At 38.8% G+C, this 21,870-nt stretch overlaps 1 protein-coding gene across 3 annotated transcripts in view; it reads left to right on the top strand.

Annotated features, from left to right (window-relative positions):
* The window catches only part of LOC136877577 (activating signal cointegrator 1 complex subunit 1), a 148,272-nt gene that overhangs the window by 112,796 nt on the left and 13,606 nt on the right, over nt 1-21,870 (top strand). For all 3 annotated transcript variants that reach the window (XM_067151730.2, XM_067151729.2, XM_067151732.2), the window contains exons 5-8: nt 5,593-5,744; nt 5,855-6,015; nt 11,167-11,333; nt 11,430-11,581. In XM_067151730.2, the coding sequence (XP_067007831.2) occupies nt 5,593-5,744; nt 5,855-6,015; nt 11,167-11,333; nt 11,430-11,581 (632 nt within the window). The remainder of the gene's footprint in view (nt 1-5,592; nt 5,745-5,854; nt 6,016-11,166; nt 11,334-11,429; nt 11,582-21,870) is intronic.

The raw sequence follows: 21,870 nt of genomic DNA, 5'->3' as shown, positions 1-21,870 counted from the left end.
CGCTCTAAATAAATGCCCCATTTGTAACTAGATCTTTGGAACAAAAAGCAACGTCGGAATCTGGATTTTATTAATTCTCACGGCGTAGACAATCAAGTTGGCCATGCTGATTTAAAGATGGCTCTCATATTCTGATTTGAAAAAGTTTGCCTCTACCGCTTTTCTTGAACATGAGGTGGGGGTAACTTCTACTAAGCTCCGTCCTGGTGAACCACCAGCTCAACCCCACCCATGACATCACAGGCTTAAATCATCCGCTCGTTTACCGCTGAACAAAGAAAAAGGTTACACAATATATCGCAACTACGGAAATGTTTCAGAATAAATTTAAAGACATGTTTTATCTGTCGCAATGATGTTGATATTTATTGATTTCAAGATTTCTCTCCTCAAAATAACATTACGTCTGCAATTTAGATGACCAGTCTTAACCAGAAACAATATTTTCCCTTGTTACAGATACGTCAACAAGCTCATTGCATAGTTGGGAGAAATCACAATTCAACTATCAACACAAAGCTCGAGAGTCCCCATCAGACCTGGGCCCTGCTCACTTACACAGGATATTTAAATTTTGAATAAGATAACAGCAAATGTTGAGTTTAACAAGTTTCAACAAATGTTAATTTCAAAGTGTGCAACATCATCACCTATAATAAACTACGGCACATTAGAGTGTCAGATATTATGATGACGAACACAATAATAATTGCGTCTGATCTCATAATGTGTTTTGAGAGTGTAATATAGTACATTTCTCAAGTTTATATGAAGTGACAATGGTAATTCAAGATTTTAATAAAACATTTTAAGTTCAAACAACAAACTTTTAAGAAAATGAATAGTTTTAATAGAATGTGAAAAATTGTTACACTAGACCAACTATTTGTCGTCACATACAAGAATATTGTAATAGTTTTAATTTTAGTGTTAATAATTGTTATATCCTATATCACAACCAAATGATCTAATATATAAGATAATTATATTTAATCAGCTTTCTTAAAAATTGTAATATTTAGATTTGCTAATGACATATCATGTATACAAATTCAAATTCCTAATTAACCTTGTGATGACAATATGGCTGAGGATGTTCAGAAAATGAGTGAAACATGTACCATGTTTTTAATAATTTGGCAATAAAATAAGGATGAAATCCTAATTTTGAATGCTAGTTAAGTATTAAATAGGTGAAAAACAAAGTTTTGATTCTCCTGGCAATTTTAATGATGGTGCAGACCTTCATTTCGAGGTATTTCACGGCTAAATGATAAGTCGTATCACAAAACAGATGGCATAATCTCAGTTAAATTTGGAGTGATCTACAACTTTGGTTCTATGACTTTTTGTAGTCTCTCTCTCCCCCCCCCCGTATACGTTAGATTTCTCGATTGTTCGTAAATGTTGTGCTTTTTACATATATATTACATAGTTTGACACATTTATAGGAAAGATCGAATTTGGCACGACATTGACACGACCAATGGCTATATGGGAACTAAATTTCATGATTCTAGCTTCCACTTTAGTATGTGAAAATAATGTAAAGTGTTAAAAATGTACCCAAATTTCGCCCCATTCAAACTGCGTAACTCAATCGAACCCATAGATATGGGAGATGTGGGAGTGCAAACCGTTTGTTGATATCATGTACCATTTAGGAGCAGTAAATCTGGAAATGAAGGTGTGGACATACAAACGTGCCCTTTCCTATTTATCATCTATATAAATAACATCATAACAACTGCATCTGTACACTGACTATTTTGACAAAATTTCCATACAGTTATCTGTTTCAGGTGTAATAATGACCATCTGCATATTTTTTAGCTTTGGTGTCTATAACTTGAAAACTACTGGATATATTTCTACCAAACTTCATATTTAGAATTCACCTGTCCTAGGGTAGGTTTTAGGGCCAATATTGTTTCTAAATCCCTGAACTGACTGGGGGTTTATGCAAAACTGCTACCGTTATTTTGCACTCCCACAAAATATACACAACCAAACTTAATGGAAATCAATCTCTAAACCGTTTTTTCTCGTGTGCATCATTTTGTTATGAGGATTAATAATGGAGATATCATTAACAGACTGTTTTTTGGTACAAGTCCCACCGGACTTAACCCATTCCAGTCTGGACTTTAATATCCCTAACAAACGTTCTGGACTGGGCATCTTTAAGGATATTTAAAATATTATATCTCTGTACTTGTAGGAGATATTTGTATGATTCTTTTTTCTTTGTGCTTTTTTGATCATCTAGTTTTGAAAAACGCTGTTTGTATTATGTCAACTATCACATGAGATTTTAAAATTGTTTATGTATTATATCATGTTTTGCGAATGGAAAAGAGGTCTGACAGATAACTAAGCATGTACAGTTTTCTGAAATACTGTTATATTTACCCTATTTTGCTAATATAAAATGTGCGTTGCAATTACAAAACAACAATAATGAGTATGATATAAAAATAATAATTTTTCTATAATAATAGTAATAACACAGTCTAATATATACAGTCGCGAAGCTCTAACAAGAGAAAGGTTCGTCCACTTGACAGCTTGAGCGACACTAGCACCTCTAGAAGTGAGGTAGAGGCAACTTGCTAGCAGACAACAGGGAACGAATTACCACTACAGTCTAAAATGGTCATAACTTCTGAACCATTCATGCAAATAATGTCCTGACAAGGTTATGGTAATCCTTATGAAATATTGGAGGAGGTCAAATAATTTCTTTCGATGAGGAGTTAGAGGTTAAAATCGAAATATTTATTGAATCTTATGTAGTTATTTTTCTTTACCACGGACTATAACACAAAATCGCTTCTAGAGGGCAGCTGGTTCGAAATAGGTATATACCATCCTGGACTTTTTTGTAGAGGTTTTTATGCTCTACAATTCGTACGCTTACACTTGGGATCTATTGTTGACGGTTCACGCAGCGTAAGCCAAGAAAGCAGTGACCGCCCGACATCGAAACTGCCAAGTTGGACTAAGAAGGCCAGCGCTCTACCATGGTCGGTCACTTGCTTTCTTGGCTTACACTGCCTGAACTGGCAACGATAGACCCCAAGTGTAAGCGTACGAATTGTAGAGCCTCTACAAAAAAAGTCTGTGATGGAATATACCTATTTCGAACCGGCTGCCCTCTAGAAGCTATTTTGTGTTATAGTCTGCAGTAAAGAAAAATAACTACTTAAGATTCAATAAATATTTCGATATTATCTTTGAACTCCTCATCAAAATAAATTGTTTGACCTCCTCCACTGTTTCATAAGGATTACAATAACCTTATCAGGACATTGTTTGCATGAATGGTTCAGAAGTTATGACCATTTTAGACTGTAGTGGTAATTCGTTCCCTGTTGTCTGCTAGCAAGTTGCCTCTACCTCACTGCTTGGAGCGCTGTAGTCGCCTCGGATGAAAAATTGTTATATTAGACTGTGGTAATAATTACAATAATGAAAATGGAAGTTCTTATGGCATTTTATTTTAATTGATAAATTTTGTCAAAAGTTACTCAAATGTAAAAACATTGATCCATTTACCACAAAAGACTTCTGAGAAAGAGAAAATACAGTCTTCTAAACAGACAACTTTACTAATATGTAGAAAATCTTACGTATTCACGCAAATTTGAAATACGCGGGGACATGCGCTAGGCCGTAAAACTAACTCCAATCATAATGAAATGTAAGAAGTTGTTTTGAATTCATATGTCAATAATATGTTCATTTGCGCATAAACTTATAACATATCATAAAATATTGAAAATTTCACTTTCGTCAAGCACATGTTTGCCGTGAGAAGCCATGTCTTAGAGCTCATTGAGTGACATCTACTGATGCATGTTGATCGAAAATATCGTAAATTCTCTGACTTAGACGTATAACACTGCCATCTGCTTAAATGCTTTCGTAACTAATACATGAAGAAACACGATGTAACCACCAGAATGCGTGCATAGCTCGTTCTCGATTTTTTGTAAATTGTCAAACCTTACTACGAGCTATGCCCGCAGCGCGGCCTGAGTGTAATTTCGGCCGCTGCGAGCATAGCTCGCAGGTAGACCGGAAAGGGTTAACTCAAGAGTGGGTGTGTTTAAAGCGTATTCCTTATTACTTGAAAACTACTGAAGATATTTCAACCAAACTTCATAGTTACCATCCACCTGTCCAAAGGTAGGTTTTAAGGTCCATACCATTTCAAATTCCTGGAATGGACCAGTGGTTTATAGGGATTTTACTCTCCCACAATATGTACAAGACCACCCTGACTGGAAATCGACCAACCTTGATGGAAATCCATTTTTAAACTTTTTTTTTTTCTCATGTGCATTTTCTCGACAGGAGGATTAATAAGGGAGATATCATGAACAGTCGGTTTTGCCGGCTAAGTCCAGCAGACATAGCCCAAAAGGTGTTGTACGTGGAGCAGATTCCTTATCTATACTTGCAATTTTAGAAAATCTTATTCACTGCATGTACAGTAATTTACTTTTATATCCATATACAGTGTAGAATACCATAGTGAAGTATGGGTACATTTGCTAGTTTATAAATAAATTAATAAATTGATATGTAATAGCCGGGCTGAATAGATGAGGTGGTAGAACGCTGACCTTCTGACCCCAACCTAGCAGGTTCGATACTGGCTCAGTACGGTGGTATTTGGTGGTGCTTAAATACATCAGCCTTGTGTTGGTAAATTTACAGGCACGTAAAAGAACTCTCACGGGACAAAATTCTGGCACCTCGGCATACTCGAAAACAATAAAAGGTTAAGATAGTGGGATGTAAATCCAATAACATTATTTATTCTTCGATTGATCCAAGTTATGTCATCAATGATGTGTTTTAACATGTTGCGATATGCCAGAAGAAATATAAGGCTCCTGCTTTTTGACTTCTGAAAGTTGGCACATCTGCATTCAGATGAACCTAAGGTACAACACTCCACTATTGAGCATGTACTGAAATGTTTCAAGGCCTCAGCCACATTCACAACAGACCACGTTCAGGGCAGCCATGTACAGCACAACACGGGAGTCAAAATTAGTTGACGTACTAGCAGTGCTGATAATCAGACCAATACGGTTAACAAGGAAGGTGGCACAGGTGGGTGATATCAGTCAAGTTTCCATGTCCTCCAAACGTTTTTGTCCTTATTGCATGCATTTTGTGCAAGAAATCCAAGGTGGAGGAGTTGCCCTATGGTACCGGACTTTTGAACCACCCTGTAAAAATGCCAGTAACTGGGCGGGTTGGCCATGCGGCTAGGGGCGCGCAGCTGTGAGCTTGCATCTGGGAGATAGTAGGTTCGAGCCCCACTGTCGGCTGCCCTGCCCTGAAGATATTTTTCCGTGTTTCCCATTTTCACACCAGGCAAATGCTGGGGCTCTACCTTAATTAAGGCTATGTCTGCTTCCTTCCCACTCCTAGCCCTTTCCTATCCCATCGTCGCCATAAGACCTGTCTGTGTTGGCGCGACATGAAACAAATTGTAAAAAAAAATTAAAATATAAGAAATGCCAATAACTGTCATTGTACTATTTCATAAGAGACGAATTTCTGTTGTTACAGTTATAACAGGAAGTGACAAGAAAGGAGTATCAGCTGCAAGGAGACGAATCAATCTCATTGTAATATCTGCTCGTCAGAAGCAACCCTTCACACACTTCTTGTCCATACCCATGACAGGGGAGAGTATCAAAGAAGGCTTCCTGAAATTCAAAGTTGGTAAAAATAAAATTCTATGATTCTTGATTTTTAGTTGACTTGCTGTGAATTTGATAAGAAAAGTAAATTTTTAAAAATAGAAAATGGGGTTAACTTTGTCCTGTAGGAGGAAGTGCTTGAGAAATGCAAGGATCGGAGTATTGATTCATCTATTTTCCAATCTCCTGATAAACTACACTTGACTATTGGGACCTTAGTGTTGTCAGATGAAGAAGAGCGGAAAAAGGCCGCTAAAGTACTGATGGAATGCAAGGAGACTGTTATTGAGTAAGTAATGTGTATCCAAATTCCTCATATTGAACTAGACTGAACTCTTAAGGCATGTTTCTAGAGGTTGATGATTCATCTTTCTTAAAATGAGGATCTTTTTTTTTAAAGGCACATAAAGAAAAGGTATGTAACTCTCTAGAGCCAAGTTTCACACTTGTGGATTCCTGTTAAATGGAGTTCTGAAAATTTTGCCGTTTGTTTTTAAAATAGTAGCTGCTTTTTAAAAATAATTATTAGTTTGTTCAGTGCCTGTCTTAATGTCAGATAGCAGAAATGAGGTTCCGAATGGTGGAGGCTGTTTGAGTAGGTTTTCTGAATATTTTATAACTCTGAAAGAATCTGAGTTTCTAGTGATAGTTAAATCTAGGAAGTTGATTTTTTGATTTGATTCGGATTTGAGTACCATATAATTATGAGGCAGGCTTCTGACCTATGTCCACTTGAGAAAGTCCACACTCAATACCACTGAGAAGTTCACCATATCATCAAAATATTACACTTTTTCATCATATTAATTCTCATTATTGAAAACTTTTAACTAAACTGAACACTGCCTACTCCCTCTCCATTTACCCTCTTGGCATGGGTTAGTGACTCAGCATTTAGCTTTGGACATTGCCTGGATCCTCATTAGTCCCCGCAGGTTCTGCTCTCAGCCACTGTAAGTGCTACCAAATCAAGATTTCAGAGAACATGTTTCTGTAAGTCATCAACTTTATAAGAGGATCTCTGCAAGAAAAATACTCTTGCTGTTACAATAATTTCTGCCTAGGATGTTACAGTTTATAAGTCCAGCTTAACACTATGTATCACTTTATAGTACAGGGTCTCTCTTATAAACCCAGACTGAGCGCACGGTGTTTGTACTCTGCACTATAGCAGCTGCCTCAGCCTAACTTAAGTCTCGTGCGGCCACCCTGCTTAAGCGTTTATACAATCTTATATGAAAGCCTATCCTCATTTTTCCGTATTGAAAGTCAGTTAAAGGAGAACAATAAAACTTTGATTTCCACCTATTCAATACTTCAAATTAGGATCTCATCCTTATTTTATTGCTAAATTATTAAAAACATAGGACATGTTTCGTTCAAATTTTGAACATCTTCAGCTATACACATTTTTGACAAGGTTAAAACCGGTAACATTATTCTATAACTTGCACTTATTGTTTACTGCTAACAGACTTAATCATAATAACTATTTAAATTCTTTTGAATATAAAACATTATATATTATGTCATCTAGGTTTGAGTTCCACCGAGAACTGACGGTTCCTGTAGCAACTTCAAATGGCAAAGGCTCTTTCTTCTTATGCAGGAAAGGAGAAGCACTTGTTATTACTGGGTCATAACTTAACAGAAGCCTATTAAACACATCTTGATTGTTGTATTCTCGAGACTATTTTCTTTCAAGACCCTCCCTCTATCGCCTAATGTGCTTATGTCTTGCCTCCTACTCTTCTTCACTCAGCATACCTATTGGCAGGATGGCCAATTCGATTATACTTCCTCCATGTATAAGGATCTCGTTCATGGTGGATGGAAGGAAAGACCATGGATGTAACTGAAAATACAGATGTGTCATGTTTGCGGTAAAGTTATCAAATTTATCAACATCAACAGGAAGTCCAGTTGATATGGCATGCAGAATCACAGCAAATCTCTGGATTATTTTTTCACTGATTATTCCGGTCATTTTAACTGATTTGACTAGATCATGAAAGAATCGTTGAGCAGTATTCCTGTCACTGAAATTTTCTACTCCTCCACATTTAGGCTGATCAACGATTAGACCCATGTCAGAGTGAAATCATGCTGCTGTCTGCTGCTTCATAACAACTTTGTTTTCGGCTTTTCTAATCTGCCATGCTTTTACATCAATACGGTAGGCAATATGCAGAAGGCATTCAAAAAATCTAATGTATGCATGCAGGGGGGAAAGACCAAATCTTTAATCTTAACTGAATATCATTCATGGTTTTAGGTTTAGCACCACAAACATAGCATTTTTGTGCTGGCATTTCACTCAAAAATTTGCAGACTTTACCATCAACCATAGTCAGGACAACATCAGTAATTACATGAAAATTCATGTTGTGAGCAACAACTTTAGTGGGAACCAAAGATCTTATTTGTTCTTCAATACAATGAACTTATCTCTTACAAATATCTGATGTCTCCTTTTCATACAGGATCTTGATTGGACAACAAAATCTTGGAGAGGAAGAACAAAGATTTTGCCATAGAACCCTTATTAGTTTTTTCCCCATTTGAAACGGAATGTAACTGCAAAGACACCACAGAAATAACAAATGTATCAAGAGTCAACTCTGTATTTTCCGACAGGAATTTTTGTTTGTAAACACTTTGATTACTTCTGCCGTCACAGCCCCACTTGAACACTGCTTTTACCATATCATTGTCTTTAATACATTGTTCTTAACATCAGCTTGCACACTTACAAGTCGATGAATTGTGTGGTCTACAATGGCCTGAAAAGTTAATTCAGCAGAGATCTCTGTCACCTTGAGAACTGCTTTTGGAGGGTAGCACTTCAGTTTCGTTCCTCTCACAATACTATACTGTAGGTTGGATAAATGTCACTGTTCCTTGCTTTTGCTCCAACTTGTATGTACTGTTTCTCTGAAAACTCATTATCTAATCATAAATCCTAAAGCTTCTTTTGTGCTATAATGCATGGGAGGCACTGATGGTGATTTGAAAGCTCTCTTATACCTCATAGCCCTTTGCAGTGATGATTCCACAATATCCTTAAGAATCCCTGCAGCCTCCCTCTTACCAGTGGACCTAGGTGATACCTCCGCAGCCAATACAAGTTTTTCGTGAGATTTGTCTTCTACTAAAGGCTGGATATGTCTGCATTTTGTTTGATCTCCACTTTCAGTAAGAAGCTTCCTTGTTCTTTCCACTCTTGAAGGATCAGGTGTCTCCGTTGCAAGTTCCTCGTCTTTATTAAATAATTGTACTTCTTCATCTAGTCATGCACTGCATTTGGTAAGAAAACTATCTTTCTTTCTACAACACTGCTTCCAATTTATACCTACATTACACTTAAAAGCACTTATATTTTTTAATAGTCTTTAAAATGTCCTTAGATGAGTTATCCAGAACATATTTGTGAACTACAAAATCGTATAATGCTTCAGTAAAAGCCTTAATACACTACCACCTCGAAGAGTTCCCGTCTTGTCCCCATTTGAAACAGAATGTAACTGCAAAGACACCACAGAAATAACAAATGTATCAGAGTCCTTTAACTCAGTATTTTCCAACAGGAATTTTTGTTTGTAAACACTTTGATTACTTCTGCCGTCACAGCCCCACTTGGACACTGCTTTTACCATATCATTGTCTTTAATACATTGTTCTTAACATCAGCTTGCACACTTACAAGTCGATGAATTGTGTGGTCTACAAGAGCCTGCAAAGTTACTTCAGCAGAGATCTCTGTCACCTTGAGAGCTGCTTTTGGAGGGTAGCACTTCAGTGGGTTTGCTTTAATATTTTTATCTGAGTATACCAGTATTTTATTTATAAGAATACTATTTTGTATAATTTTTTTATAAAGTTGACTTTTTTAGCTTTTATTTTTATCTAGGTTTCAAACCGAACTGTGTTATTTCCTATAAATATAGTAAGTTCATTAGAATGATATCAATCTCATCCTCCCACTGAGCATTCATACTCTGAATTACCTATATTAACGCGCCTACGAAGTTAGTTCTGTAAACAATATTATATTTATCAAAAAGGCGCAAATATGCACAACATTTTAAAGATGGAAAATCAAGAAGACACTATAGGCTATATGTTTTAGTTATGAATAAGGCTGAATTCTTACGAGATTTTTTTAATAAGTCTACAGGAATTTAATGAATTTGAAAGTGATCGTTACTTTTTCATTGGTCACAATTGACTCTGTATAACACAACGAATATAATTCCGATACTTATTATAGACATTAAATATATAAGTGCTTACCCATTGTGACAACCTAATACCAAGATTAAACTAATGCGTTTCTTCTTCATCGTGTTATCACAAAGAGAGTTCCTTGTCAACTAACGTATCAAGAGGCACGCTGACGAATCGCAACTTCAGTGTTTATTTTGTCTTGATTTATGACATTGAGAGTCAAAACGAACTCAGGCTAGTGTAGTTCAGACAGTGGTAGATGAAATGCATAGGGTAAAATATTGTTTCAATTACCTTCCCAAAACGACTTTTGTCCTGCTAGATATGATTCCACCGGGCGAGTTGGCCGTGCGCGTAGAGGCGCGCGGCTGTGAGCTTGCATCCGGGAGATAGTAGGTTCGAATCCCACTATCGGCAGCCCTGAAAATGGTTTTCCGTGGTTTCCCATTTTCACACCAGGCAAATGCTGGGGCTGTACCTTAATTAAGGCCACGGCCGCTTCCTTCCAACTCCTAGGCCTTTCCTATCCCATCGTCGCCATAAGACCTATCTGTGTCGGCGCGACGTAAAGCCCCTAGCAAAAATATATATATATATATATATGATTCCTGGCCCACTGTGCAATGTCATCTAGCTTTTCCTCTGTTAAAACTGTTCATGCATGCACATGTTGTTTGTTGAGCACTGAGCCAGTAGTTTCAAATTTATTTACAATTATAGTAATCTGTGCTTATGGAGATGGCACTTCACCAGGAAATTGCTGAACAAATGCGCCGCGTACCCATCGAGCCGACTCGTACTTAAAATAACTTTTACATCCGAAAATACGGTGTTGCAGTGATACCTGTCTCACGATATGGCAGCTGGGGTTCAAACTGGCTACTGATACTAGGTCAAACACGTGCACACTCCTTACAAGGTCAGGAACAATGCGCGCGCTTCCCGTACAGCTTCTTAGGTCTCGGAGAGTAGAAATGCTGCTGAGCGGTCTGGGTTTATAAGAGAGGCCCTGTATATGTTTGAATGTCAGTGGATGTGGACTAATGATTCAGGTTCACTATTCGTAGTTCACTGTTCACTACAGCTGATTCCACTAAAATCAGAGTCGACTGCTTGTATACTACAATAAGCAACTGTGCTATATTCTGTGAAAATAATTTAAAATAAATCTTACTCAGTTGTCTCATTAAAATGTTTATCACATTAATTCTAGCCCAATCTTGGAGCATCAGCCTCTGACTTTACGTATGGTTGGAGTGGAATATATGAATGATGACCCTGCTGAAGTTGATGTACTTTATGGCAAGATAGAACTGAAATCATCAGGTCTAATATTGCAGACATTATCTGATGGCATTGTTGACTTCTTTGCAAATTCTGGTAAAGATTATGAAGACATTTTATATTGCTTTTTAAATGCTCCATTACTGCATCTTAGTTTATATCTTTATACACACAAATGTGTTGTTCTTTCAGGATTAATGGAAAAACAATATGAACAAGTGAAGTTACATGTGACACTAATGAATACACTGTTCCGAGAAGACAAGGGTGGTGTGTCAGAGCACGAGACATCAAAAAGAAGGCATAAACCAAGAGAGTCATTTGATGCTACCAACGTACTTAAGGTAAGAGAATGTCTTCTTGTAAGTTCAGTGCTGGGTACAAATAAACTGGCCTGTCCCTTCTCATCTTACCAGACACTTCCCTGCTTTTAGTTATTCTTTTGTTCTCTTGCTTGTAACTAAATACAGTAGAGACAATACGCGACGCTCAGCGAGATATCGAGGGACAGCTATTAGAGCTCTCTCTAGCGGATTGACCTGAGAACTACTGATTCTGTCATAAGAGCACGTGAATTTGTGTGCGAAGTTTTTGGTGTTATTTATGCGTTTTCAGTGAGTTGACATAATTAAATAGTAGCGTGTGTCATTCCTTGATATCTCCTCTCAACATGAGGGGAAAGGTATGTGCTGTGTTTGGCTGCAGTAACTATGAAGTAGAGAAGAATGCATGGTCTTCCTTTCGTTTCCCTCGTGACAAGAAAATGTAAGTAATATTGTGTTTGCATATATATTCTTTCGGTGACAAAGAGATTTTTATAGTACTTCATAATCTTCTGACCTGCTTATAATATGCATATTTTATTGTATAATGAGAAGAAGAAGGTGCGCTCAGTTGAGCATCTTAGTCCTTACTGTAGTCTGTGATCGACTTTGTTCTTTTCGTGCACTTTTATTGTATTGTGCAGCAGTTAACCTTCAATACCGATGTGTTGTTGTAGTTTTGATCTGTGGATTTGATTTAATTCAGGAAAATACATATGCATATGAGTGTGGCTGGTTGTGTTCCAAGTTACCCCATTTGGAATGCCGTAATGCGTTGTCAAGCACTGAAGAAAATATGGGTGATTTAAGAAATGTACATATTTTGTTGAAACAATATGATGATGCAAATTTGCTTTACCCTATTGTAATGGCATTATGGCAAGTACAGCTTATAGGGAAAGTTTGAATGTTTTTGAGGCTAAATTTATAGATTTTCTTTCTGTTAGTAGGCTTCAAGTTAACAGGAAAATTGTCCAGCTCTTAAATGTAAATTCATTGAATCATGTGTGTAAGGAATGTGCCGATATCTTTGTTGACAAGTGTTTTAATACGATGATACAATGCTTTTAAATGAGAAAAAAAAAGAAAAATCTAGCCGTGAACATTCAGGCAGGAATTCTAAAGCTAAAGAAGTAATGCATAAATGAAAGATCAAGCCCGTTCACAGCAGTCCATTTCACATCTTGATTATATATCTAATTTCAGTCTTTAAATAATAACCTGTTAAATAATTCTTCATTCATTTATCCAGAATTGGTTTAGCAACTTTGAAGTTAATATCTTAGTAAAACTTTCTTTCTAGATGTAATGTATTTATCCATTTCCGTATATAAATTTCCATTGATATTTGAATTTAGTGCGAATTTTCAGGTCAAGCCACTAGGAGCGCCACCTGCAACTTGTCTCCCATTTTATCAAGGCTAAATCCGGAAGTGTTGCGTATTGTCTCTACTGTATTTGTTGTAACATCTGTTTGTTGTTGTTGCTGCTGCTGTTGTTGTTGAGCATGCCATATTCAATACCTGAATGAGTATTCATTTTACTAGTCCTACGAAGAAAACACGGGAATTATTCTGGAGCTCATTACTGCTTCATCTAATGCCAATTTAAAATAAAAATATGATCCACCTATTTAGTACACTTTTATTATTGATGTAATTATATGAACATAAAGACTTTGTGGTACTAGTTTCACTTAACAATAAGGTCATCTTCAGCCATTTAACCTTAAAATTGACAAACACATGACAAATTATACACAGTAAAACAAGTATTGAAACCTAGTCTTAAAAATTAATTAAACATGCGGCGTTAAAACTTTGTGGTCTCTTCTTGTGAAGGACAAGAGTTAATTGCAGTTCATCCGATTAAGATTACATCCAGGTGATGTGTCTTGAGGTGCTTAATAATTGTAGAAGTTAAAGATGAAAACAATGTGATTTATCTTCAACTAGGGGACACCTTAATGTTTAGACAAAAAGTAATATTGTTCAAAAAAGTTGGTTTTGTTTTCAACACGCATCTGAATAGACATATTACTCACCGATACCTCTCCCGGGCCTACTCTCTGAGGAAAACCCTTATCTGTCGTCGTCCTTGACCCACCTATCTTTCACAACATCTCCTCTTCCTTCTTCTCGCTTTTGCCTACCCACCGTATCCTGTACATTGATTGAGCGAGACCTATCTTCATTCCTGTCCTCAGTTACAAGTCTAATTATCTCACTCAAACTGCTGTCTCTTCCCTCATCCTCCTTAGTTCCCACTCACACGCACAGTCCTTACACCTGCCTATCTCACCCATTTTTTTTTTTTAATCTTTTCATCAATTCACTGTTTACTAATTCAGAAATTAGGTACTGCATGATGATGTACAGGGAAGTCTTTGAAAACTGCTAATAAACAATCCTCCTCACTAAAACACCAACAAATATGATGTTTTTTAAACTTTCAAATACCCCTTAACTACGTAATATGTCTTAGGTTTTGCAGCTGTAGAAGGTTTACCTGAAAAGCTTGTAAAGATCATCTAGCAAACATTGCAAACTTTCAAAATTATGAACAGCATTCACAACACTAAAAACTTGTTCTGTAACAAGGTCCATTCTGTGGGCCATAAAATGTTCCTCCTTATTCTAGCTGCAACATCTTAATTCTTACCGGTAAATACTACCACTCCAGCTGCCTCTGAGGATCAGCGGTAGAGTGTCGGCCTCCGGACCCCAAGATAGTGGGTTCAAACTCGGCAGAGGTAGTTGGATTTTTGAAGGGCGGAAAAATGTCCATTCGACACTCCATGTCATACAATGTTGGCATGTAAAAGATCTCTGGTGATACATTTGGTGTTTACCCAACAAAATTAATTAAATCTCAGCCATAGACGCCCAACAAAGTTTTGGTTTACTCGGTCTACCATCTAGTGGGCCTACAGTAAAACGGAATGTCGAGCAGATGGCCAGATGGCATCAAATTGAAATGTTTGCACACAGTAGCTGAGTCCATACGATTATTATTATTATTATGATTATTATTATTATTATTATTACTACCACTCCATCCAAACTAAATCCCACAAGTTTTTCGTTAAGCAATTCAACACTTGTGCCATCTTCCAAAAATGCTTGGACCATTTTTGGCATTTTCTACAAGTACTAGTGTATAGAAATAGCAGCAAGGATCATTTTGTTCGTTATCATACGTAACATCCAAAATTGAATGTTTTCCAGAAAACCTTTCCATAGACTTTTGCACAGAAATTGAAAACCGGTCAGTGACTTTGTTAAAACTCACTAATATAACACTTAATTGTTCTCTTATAAAACGAGTCATTGTTGCTGCAGTCTTATTTGTACGAAGATGAGTTCCCACGTCTAAGCCATTTGCAATTTTTAGACTTACAAGCTCCAGATATTCACGGAAACTCCACTCTCTTTTTGCTGCTAAATAAACTGACCTTAACCTTGAATTAGTTGCGCACAGTTGTAATACCGCATTTAGTCATGAACGGTCTTAAATAATGCCATGAGGCTTCCAGAGAGGTCATTCAAGTTGACGCCGTACAGGCAATCTGCATGTCTGTGAGGATGATGCCCTACCTAAGATAAATTCTAATGCTGAAGACAGTACAAATACTGAGCCCCCAAGCCATAGGACTTAACTAATGAGAGTTAAAATCCCTGACCTGGTCAGGAATCAAACCCAGAACCCCTTGAATCTTTCTTTTGAGAAGATAATGTAGATTTCGTACCCAGTCTTTAAGACCATCCATCCACCTCTGTAGAGTAAATCTGTCTCCATGCTAACCATTTAGCCATAGAACCAAACAAAAATTAATGTCCTGAGGTGATGCAGATATTTTTAGGCACATCCACGTTGGAGGTGAACTGCATGTACCATTTTAACCACATACCACCTCTCCTGCCATTCTTAGATCTCTGGCAATACTGAGAATTGAACCTGGGCCTCTGAGAACGGCAGCTAATCATGTTATGGAAACAAATTTACTCTACAGAGGCGGATGGATGGTCTTAAAGACTGGGTATGAAATCTACACTATCTTCTCAAAAGATAGAAGACTGTATGAAATATAAAAGGATCAGCATACATGATAAAAACAATCAATAGGAATGACTAAATGCACTTTGACTCTGTGTTCATATGCACTCATGCATGCTCATGTGCACATGCACACATTTTCTTGATCTCATTTACACATTCCTTTGACCACAAATTTGTTTTCCATGTTTGGAACCTCATCATCATCATCATCATCAATTCCCCTTTTCCAGCTTACACCAGGTGGAGGCAAATATGGTTCCTCTTCACTTCGTCCTATGTTCCCACCATTCCTCGTCCAACACTGTGTTCCAGACCAGGTTCTGTTGTCCTATGCTGTTCTTCACAGAGTCCATCTATCGTAAGCTTGGTCTTCCCTGTCAGTCATCCGTCTTTCATCTGTTTGATATGTTCAAACCACCTCAATCTGTTCTGTTCCAGTTTGTCATATAGTTTTTGCACATTTAGCTTTCTTCAGAAGTCTTCATTTTTCACTCTATCACTCCTTGTCTTCTGTACCATACTCCTCAGGAATTTCATTTTAGCCTCCTGTACTGTACACTGACTGAGGAAATGTCATGGGATAGCAGAGCATTGATGCGCAGGTGTGTTGTCTGCACACCACACGCCCCCTGTGCCAGCGGCAGTTGTATAGGAGACCTTGCGAGCAGTGGCTGTGCTTATGACAGGTGTAACATGGAACGTCGTCGTAAGCTGACACCGTTCGAACGGGGTATGGCGATCGGTGTCTGACGGATGGGAAGTGTGATTTCGGAAGTGGTGCGGGAATTTGGCTTCACGCGATCAACCGTGTCCAGGGTGTATTGTGAATGGTTGAATGCGGGTGTCACCGTCCACAACAGACGAACAACCGGCCGTCCAGCCACCCTCGATGACCGTGACCGGCGACGTCTGAGACGGATTGTCAGTAGTGACATACGGGCAACCGTGCAATGAATCACGGCTCAATTCAACACAGGCCGTGCTAGACACGTCTCCCAGTGGACAGTCCATAGGAACATGGGTTCTATGGGGTATGGGAGCCGGCGCCGCACACGCGTGCCACTGTTAACCCAACGTCATCGGGCACGACGCGCATTTGTCGCCAGTCACCAGGGATGGACACTGGAACAATGGCGTAACATGATATGGTCAGACGAATCACGATTTCAACTGCACCATGCCGATGGGAGGCACCGTGTATGGTGCAGACCACATGAAGCGATGGATCCCGCCTGCCTCGAAGGTGTGGTCCAGGGCGCTGGTGTCTCTGTTATGGTCTGGGGTACATTTTCCTGGTATGGAATGGGCCCCCTAGTTATTCTGGAAGAGACTTTGAATGGTACGCGGTATGTTGAGCTGCTCGGAGACCATCTCCATCCATTTTTGGCCTTCCAGCACCCAGACGGTTCTGCGGTGTTTCAAGATGATAACGCGCCGCCACATCGCTCTCGCATTGCCCGGGAATGGTTCCAGGAACATGCAGCGGAGGTCCAACGACTGCCATGGCCACCCAGGAGCCCCGATATGAACCCTATCGAGCATATCTGGAATGTCCTGGAACGCAGGCTCCGTGCCATGGATCCTGCACCCACGAACAGACCAGCATTGGCGGCCGCTCTGCAAACGATTTGGTGTCAGCTGCGTCCAGAGGACTACCAGGGACTTGTCAACTCACTTCCATGGCGTCTCATTGCAGTTCGCAGGGCCAGAGGAGGCCCCACACGCTATTAGGTGACTATCCCATGACATTTGCTAAGTCAGTGTACTCTCAGGTTTCTGCTGCATATGTCATCTCTTGTACATGACTTCTTTAGCCTTCATTAGTACATCTTGATTCCATATTAATCTCTGTACCCAGTTGTAAAAGGCTCTCCCCAGTTGTATCCTCCTACTAATTTCCATATCCATTCTTCCATTTTCTGTCAGTTCGATGCCAAGTATTTGAAGTGTTATACTAATTTCCAGTTCCTTGTCTCCATTGTCTCCTTGATAACTCCATTTCCTTCTTTACTTCCTCTACTCATCACCATTGTCTTGCTCTTCACCATGCTGATCCTCAATCCCCATTGTTCAATCCTTCTATTCAGTACATTCAGTTGTTGTTGTACCTCCTCCTCATCTTTTCCCCAGATCACATCATCATCCGCAAACATCATTACGTTCATTCTTTCCCCTCTGTAATCTTCCTTTGCTGCCTTTATGATGTCATTCATTATCATTATGAACAGCAAAGGTGACAACACTCTCCCTTGTTTTGGCCCATTGTCAGGTCCAAACCATTCTGTTCTACCCACTGTTGTCTTCACACAGCTGTAACAGTTATGATATATTGCTTTTATCATTGTTACTTCTTCCTTGCCAATGCTTCTGTGCGTTAGGCTTTCCCAGACTTTTCTAAGTCTACTATAGTCTTTACTATATCCTTCCCATATACCCAGCTCTTTTCCATGATCTGTTTCGGAATGAAAATGTGTTCTACTGTTGATCTTCCACTAGGATAGTCTTTACTATATCCTTCCCTTATACCCAACTCTTTTCCATGATCTGTTTCGGAATGAAAATGGGTTCTACTGTTGATCTTCCACTTCTGAATCCAAATTGTTCCTCTTGTAACTGACTTTCCACCTTTTCTCTAATTCTTCTTTCCAATATCCTTTCCCTTATCTTGGCAATGTGGGAGATGATGGTGATTTCTCGGTAATTACCGCACATCATCTTATACTTTCTTGAATGTTGGTATTACCCCCTTTTCCCAATCCTCGGGCACTTTTACTCTCTTCATACACACTTGAGTATTCTACAAGTTCATTGGAGTCCCAATGGTCATCCAGCCTTGATCATTTCTATGGCTACTTCATCTATTCCCACAGCTTTTCCCATCCTAATTTTTTTAACTGCCCATTCCACTCTGTCATTGTAATGTATGATTCCTTCTCTGTTACTTCTATTCCTGCTGACTGTATACCTTCTCCACATGTCTGGTTTTTCACATTCATCACTTCACTGAAATATTCTTTCCATGTGTTCATTATCTCTTCTGATTTTGTCTGTATTACTCCTTTATTCTTTACAAATCCTTTGTTCACCACTTCATTCCGACAGTTTCTTATAATTCCAAATAATAACTTTTTCCCACTGTTCAAATCTTCCTTTACTTCCTTGGTGAATGTTTCCCCAACTTTTCTTTGGCTGCTACATTTTTGCAAACTCTTTTCGTTTCCAGTCTTCAGTCTTTGTGTTTTCCATTCTTTCCAAGTTTATTATTTTTCCTTTACTTTATCTTTCACTCTATCAATCCACCATGTTGTTGCTTTCTTGCTTACTTTTGTGATTCTACCACATGTTTTCTCTGCACTTCTTACAAATTCTTCTTCTTGTTCTCCTTCATGTCCCATATCCGGTCCCCCAGGCATTGGCGATCACCCTGGAGAAAGCATTCCTTTGTTTAGCTAACTTAACTCTTGTCTAGTCGCACAAAAATGATTACGTTACTATTCGCACACGGAGGTAACCTTTGGAGTTAAAAATGCACGTCATTTTTGTCCTTTGAGATGTTGTTTTGGCATGTTCGTTTGCAGTATTCTTCAGTATAATTAAAAGAAACCCTTTTAAGTACTTGTAGGTTATTTTTACACAGTTTGTTTGATCTAAAAGCAGAATACTGTAGATCTTAACTATGTCGAATGATCTTGTGATATTAAATTCATGAGACTCGCAATTACCTACGACGATCACATCATATGAAATATGAAATAATATTTTTCTAAAATAAGTTTAGAAGAACAAAACAAAAAGGTCATCCACCTCCAAAATAAAAAAATATGCACTAAAATATAAGGTAATTTACTTAATCGTACACGGAGGAAACATCCAGGCAATTTCACTCGTCACAACAATGATCCCACACTCGCACACAGGTTGCATGATCGTGCCAAAATGCTGACAGGACGAGTCCAAATGAACAAAGAGAAAGGTATAGGGAGACCCACAGTTCAACTGGGAAGTTCAGTACCGTGCAAAATGTAATCGGCCCCGAGGAAATGACCGTGAGGGACTAATTAAAGGTTAAAATTTGCTTGGGGTGTTGTTGATGCAAGTCCAGTCTTTGATGTTTTGGAGCCAAGGCATTGGTGGTCTGTCAGCTCCTCGCTTGCCTTCTGTCTTTCCCTGTAATGTGAGGTGTAGAATCCCGTACTTTCTACCTCGTATAACATGGCCTAAATAAGCTGTTTTCCTGGCTTTGATGATATTTGCCAGCTCATGCTCAGCTCTAGCTCTCCTTAACACTTCATTACAAATGCACTCATACAATTATTCCATTCCTGTTCAACATGTGTAATATCTGTCCTTGGTATCAGTTTTTGTAATTCTTTCCTAAACTCATCCTGAACCGCCTTTTCTTTCAATACCGAGCTCGATAGCTGCAGTCGCTTAAGTGCGGCCAGTATCCAGTATTCGGGAGATAGTGGGTTCGAACCCCACTGTTGGCAGCCCTGAAGATGGTTTTCCGTGGTTTCCCATTTTCACACCAGGCAAATGCTGGGGCTGTACCTTAATTAAGGCCACGGCCGCTTCCTTCCCACTCCTAGCCCTTCCCTGTCCCATCGTCGCCATGAGACCTATCTGTGTCGGTGCGACGTAAAGCAACTAGCAAAATTTTCCTTCAATCTCCAGACTCTAATCTTTCTTTCTCATTGTTCTTATAGTTTTGTGTCTTTGACTAGTTTCAACTTGCTATCACTGCTATATGGTCATCCCCAAAAGCTTCCTCAGGCATAGCTGTAACCTCCATAAGATCTTTCCGATGGCCTGTTTCTACTAATATGAAGTCACTAATATGAAGATTAAATCCTATGATCACTAATATGTAATCAGTCAACATTTGTATTCTTCTGTCTCCCCATCCACACCTGCTAATCTTCTGGATATTTTTCTTCCCAAACCATGTGTTTCCTATTTTTTGTTGGTTCCTCTGGCAGAAGTCCATTAACATATCCCTTTCTTGATTCTTGCTGCTATATTCATATGGCCGCAGAATCTCTTCTCTTCCCGGTCTCTCTCTTTCCACTTGTGCATTCAGATCTATTATAATTACTTCCTTGTCTTCAGTGTATTTCTGTATGTACCTCTTCAAGGAATTGTTCTGTATTCTCTCCTATATTTCCAGTTTGTTGAGCACATTATTCTTAGCGTATGGCAAGGAAATTATATTCATAATATACAATATATACACAATAACAAAAACATTGATTCACTTCAGGCATTAGTGTTATCTGTTATATTTGAATGTCCAACTTTTCAATCCACTGTAGTGCATCCACTGTTGGAGATAGGAAGTCTTCCAAACTACCTGGATAAGCCTGTAGTTGACACTCGCTTACAATGTGGGGAATAGTCTGGCGAGGGGCTCCACAGTCACATTCTGGAGATGGTAGAAAGTTCCACTTGTAAAGAGAATCCCTGCACCTTCCATGACCTGTCCTGATCCTGTTCAGTCTGGACCAAGTTGCACGTGGCAGTTGGGATCCATTTGCATTTTTTTCCCCTCTGAAGATGTTATGCAGGGGCACGTCGGGAGAGATATTCCAGGGGCCTTTCCACTCCTCCAAAGCATTGAAGTTGGTGGATGTCTTCAGAGCAGCATCACAAAGGGGTGGATGTCGTGATTTCAGTCTTTGGAGACTTAAGAGCTGGTATATCATTTAGAACAGGTAGCAGAGGATTCTTGCAGATCTTGTTGTACTCTCGAACAAGAGCTCTGGATCTTCGTAAGTCAGGTGGCATTATTCCTGACAACAGTGGGAGCCAGTGAACTGGAGTTGATCTGATGGTGCCAAATATAAGACGCATGCTGGTATTCAATTGTGGGTCAATATACTTTGTATATGGGCTATTAATCCACACTGGAGCACAGTAGTCAGCAGCAGAAAAAACCAGTGCTAAGGCTGAAGAGCGTAGGATGTTTGCAGTAGATTCCCAAGTAGTACCAGTTAGCTTCTGAATAATATTGTTTCGGGTTTTCAATTTCTTCGACAAGTTCAAAAGATGTTGTTTGAATGACAAAGTCCGGTCCAAGGTAACACCGAGATATTTTGGATGCCTGTTGTGATTAAGTACTCGATTGGAGAAGGTAATATTTAGTTTTAAGTTAGCGAGCCGGTTGCTCAAATGGAAGCAAGAAACCTCTGTTTTGGCTGTACTGGGTCTGAGTCTCCATTTCCTGAAATATTCTGCCAATGTGGATGAGTCCT

The sequence above is a fragment of the Anabrus simplex genome, chromosome 7, assembly GCF_040414725.1.
Source record: "Anabrus simplex isolate iqAnaSimp1 chromosome 7, ASM4041472v1, whole genome shotgun sequence".
NCBI classification, from domain to species: Eukaryota; Metazoa; Arthropoda; class Insecta; order Orthoptera; family Tettigoniidae; genus Anabrus; species Anabrus simplex.
The sequence above is the reverse complement of the archived record's forward strand: the minus strand, read 5'-3'. Positions and strand labels throughout refer to the sequence as shown.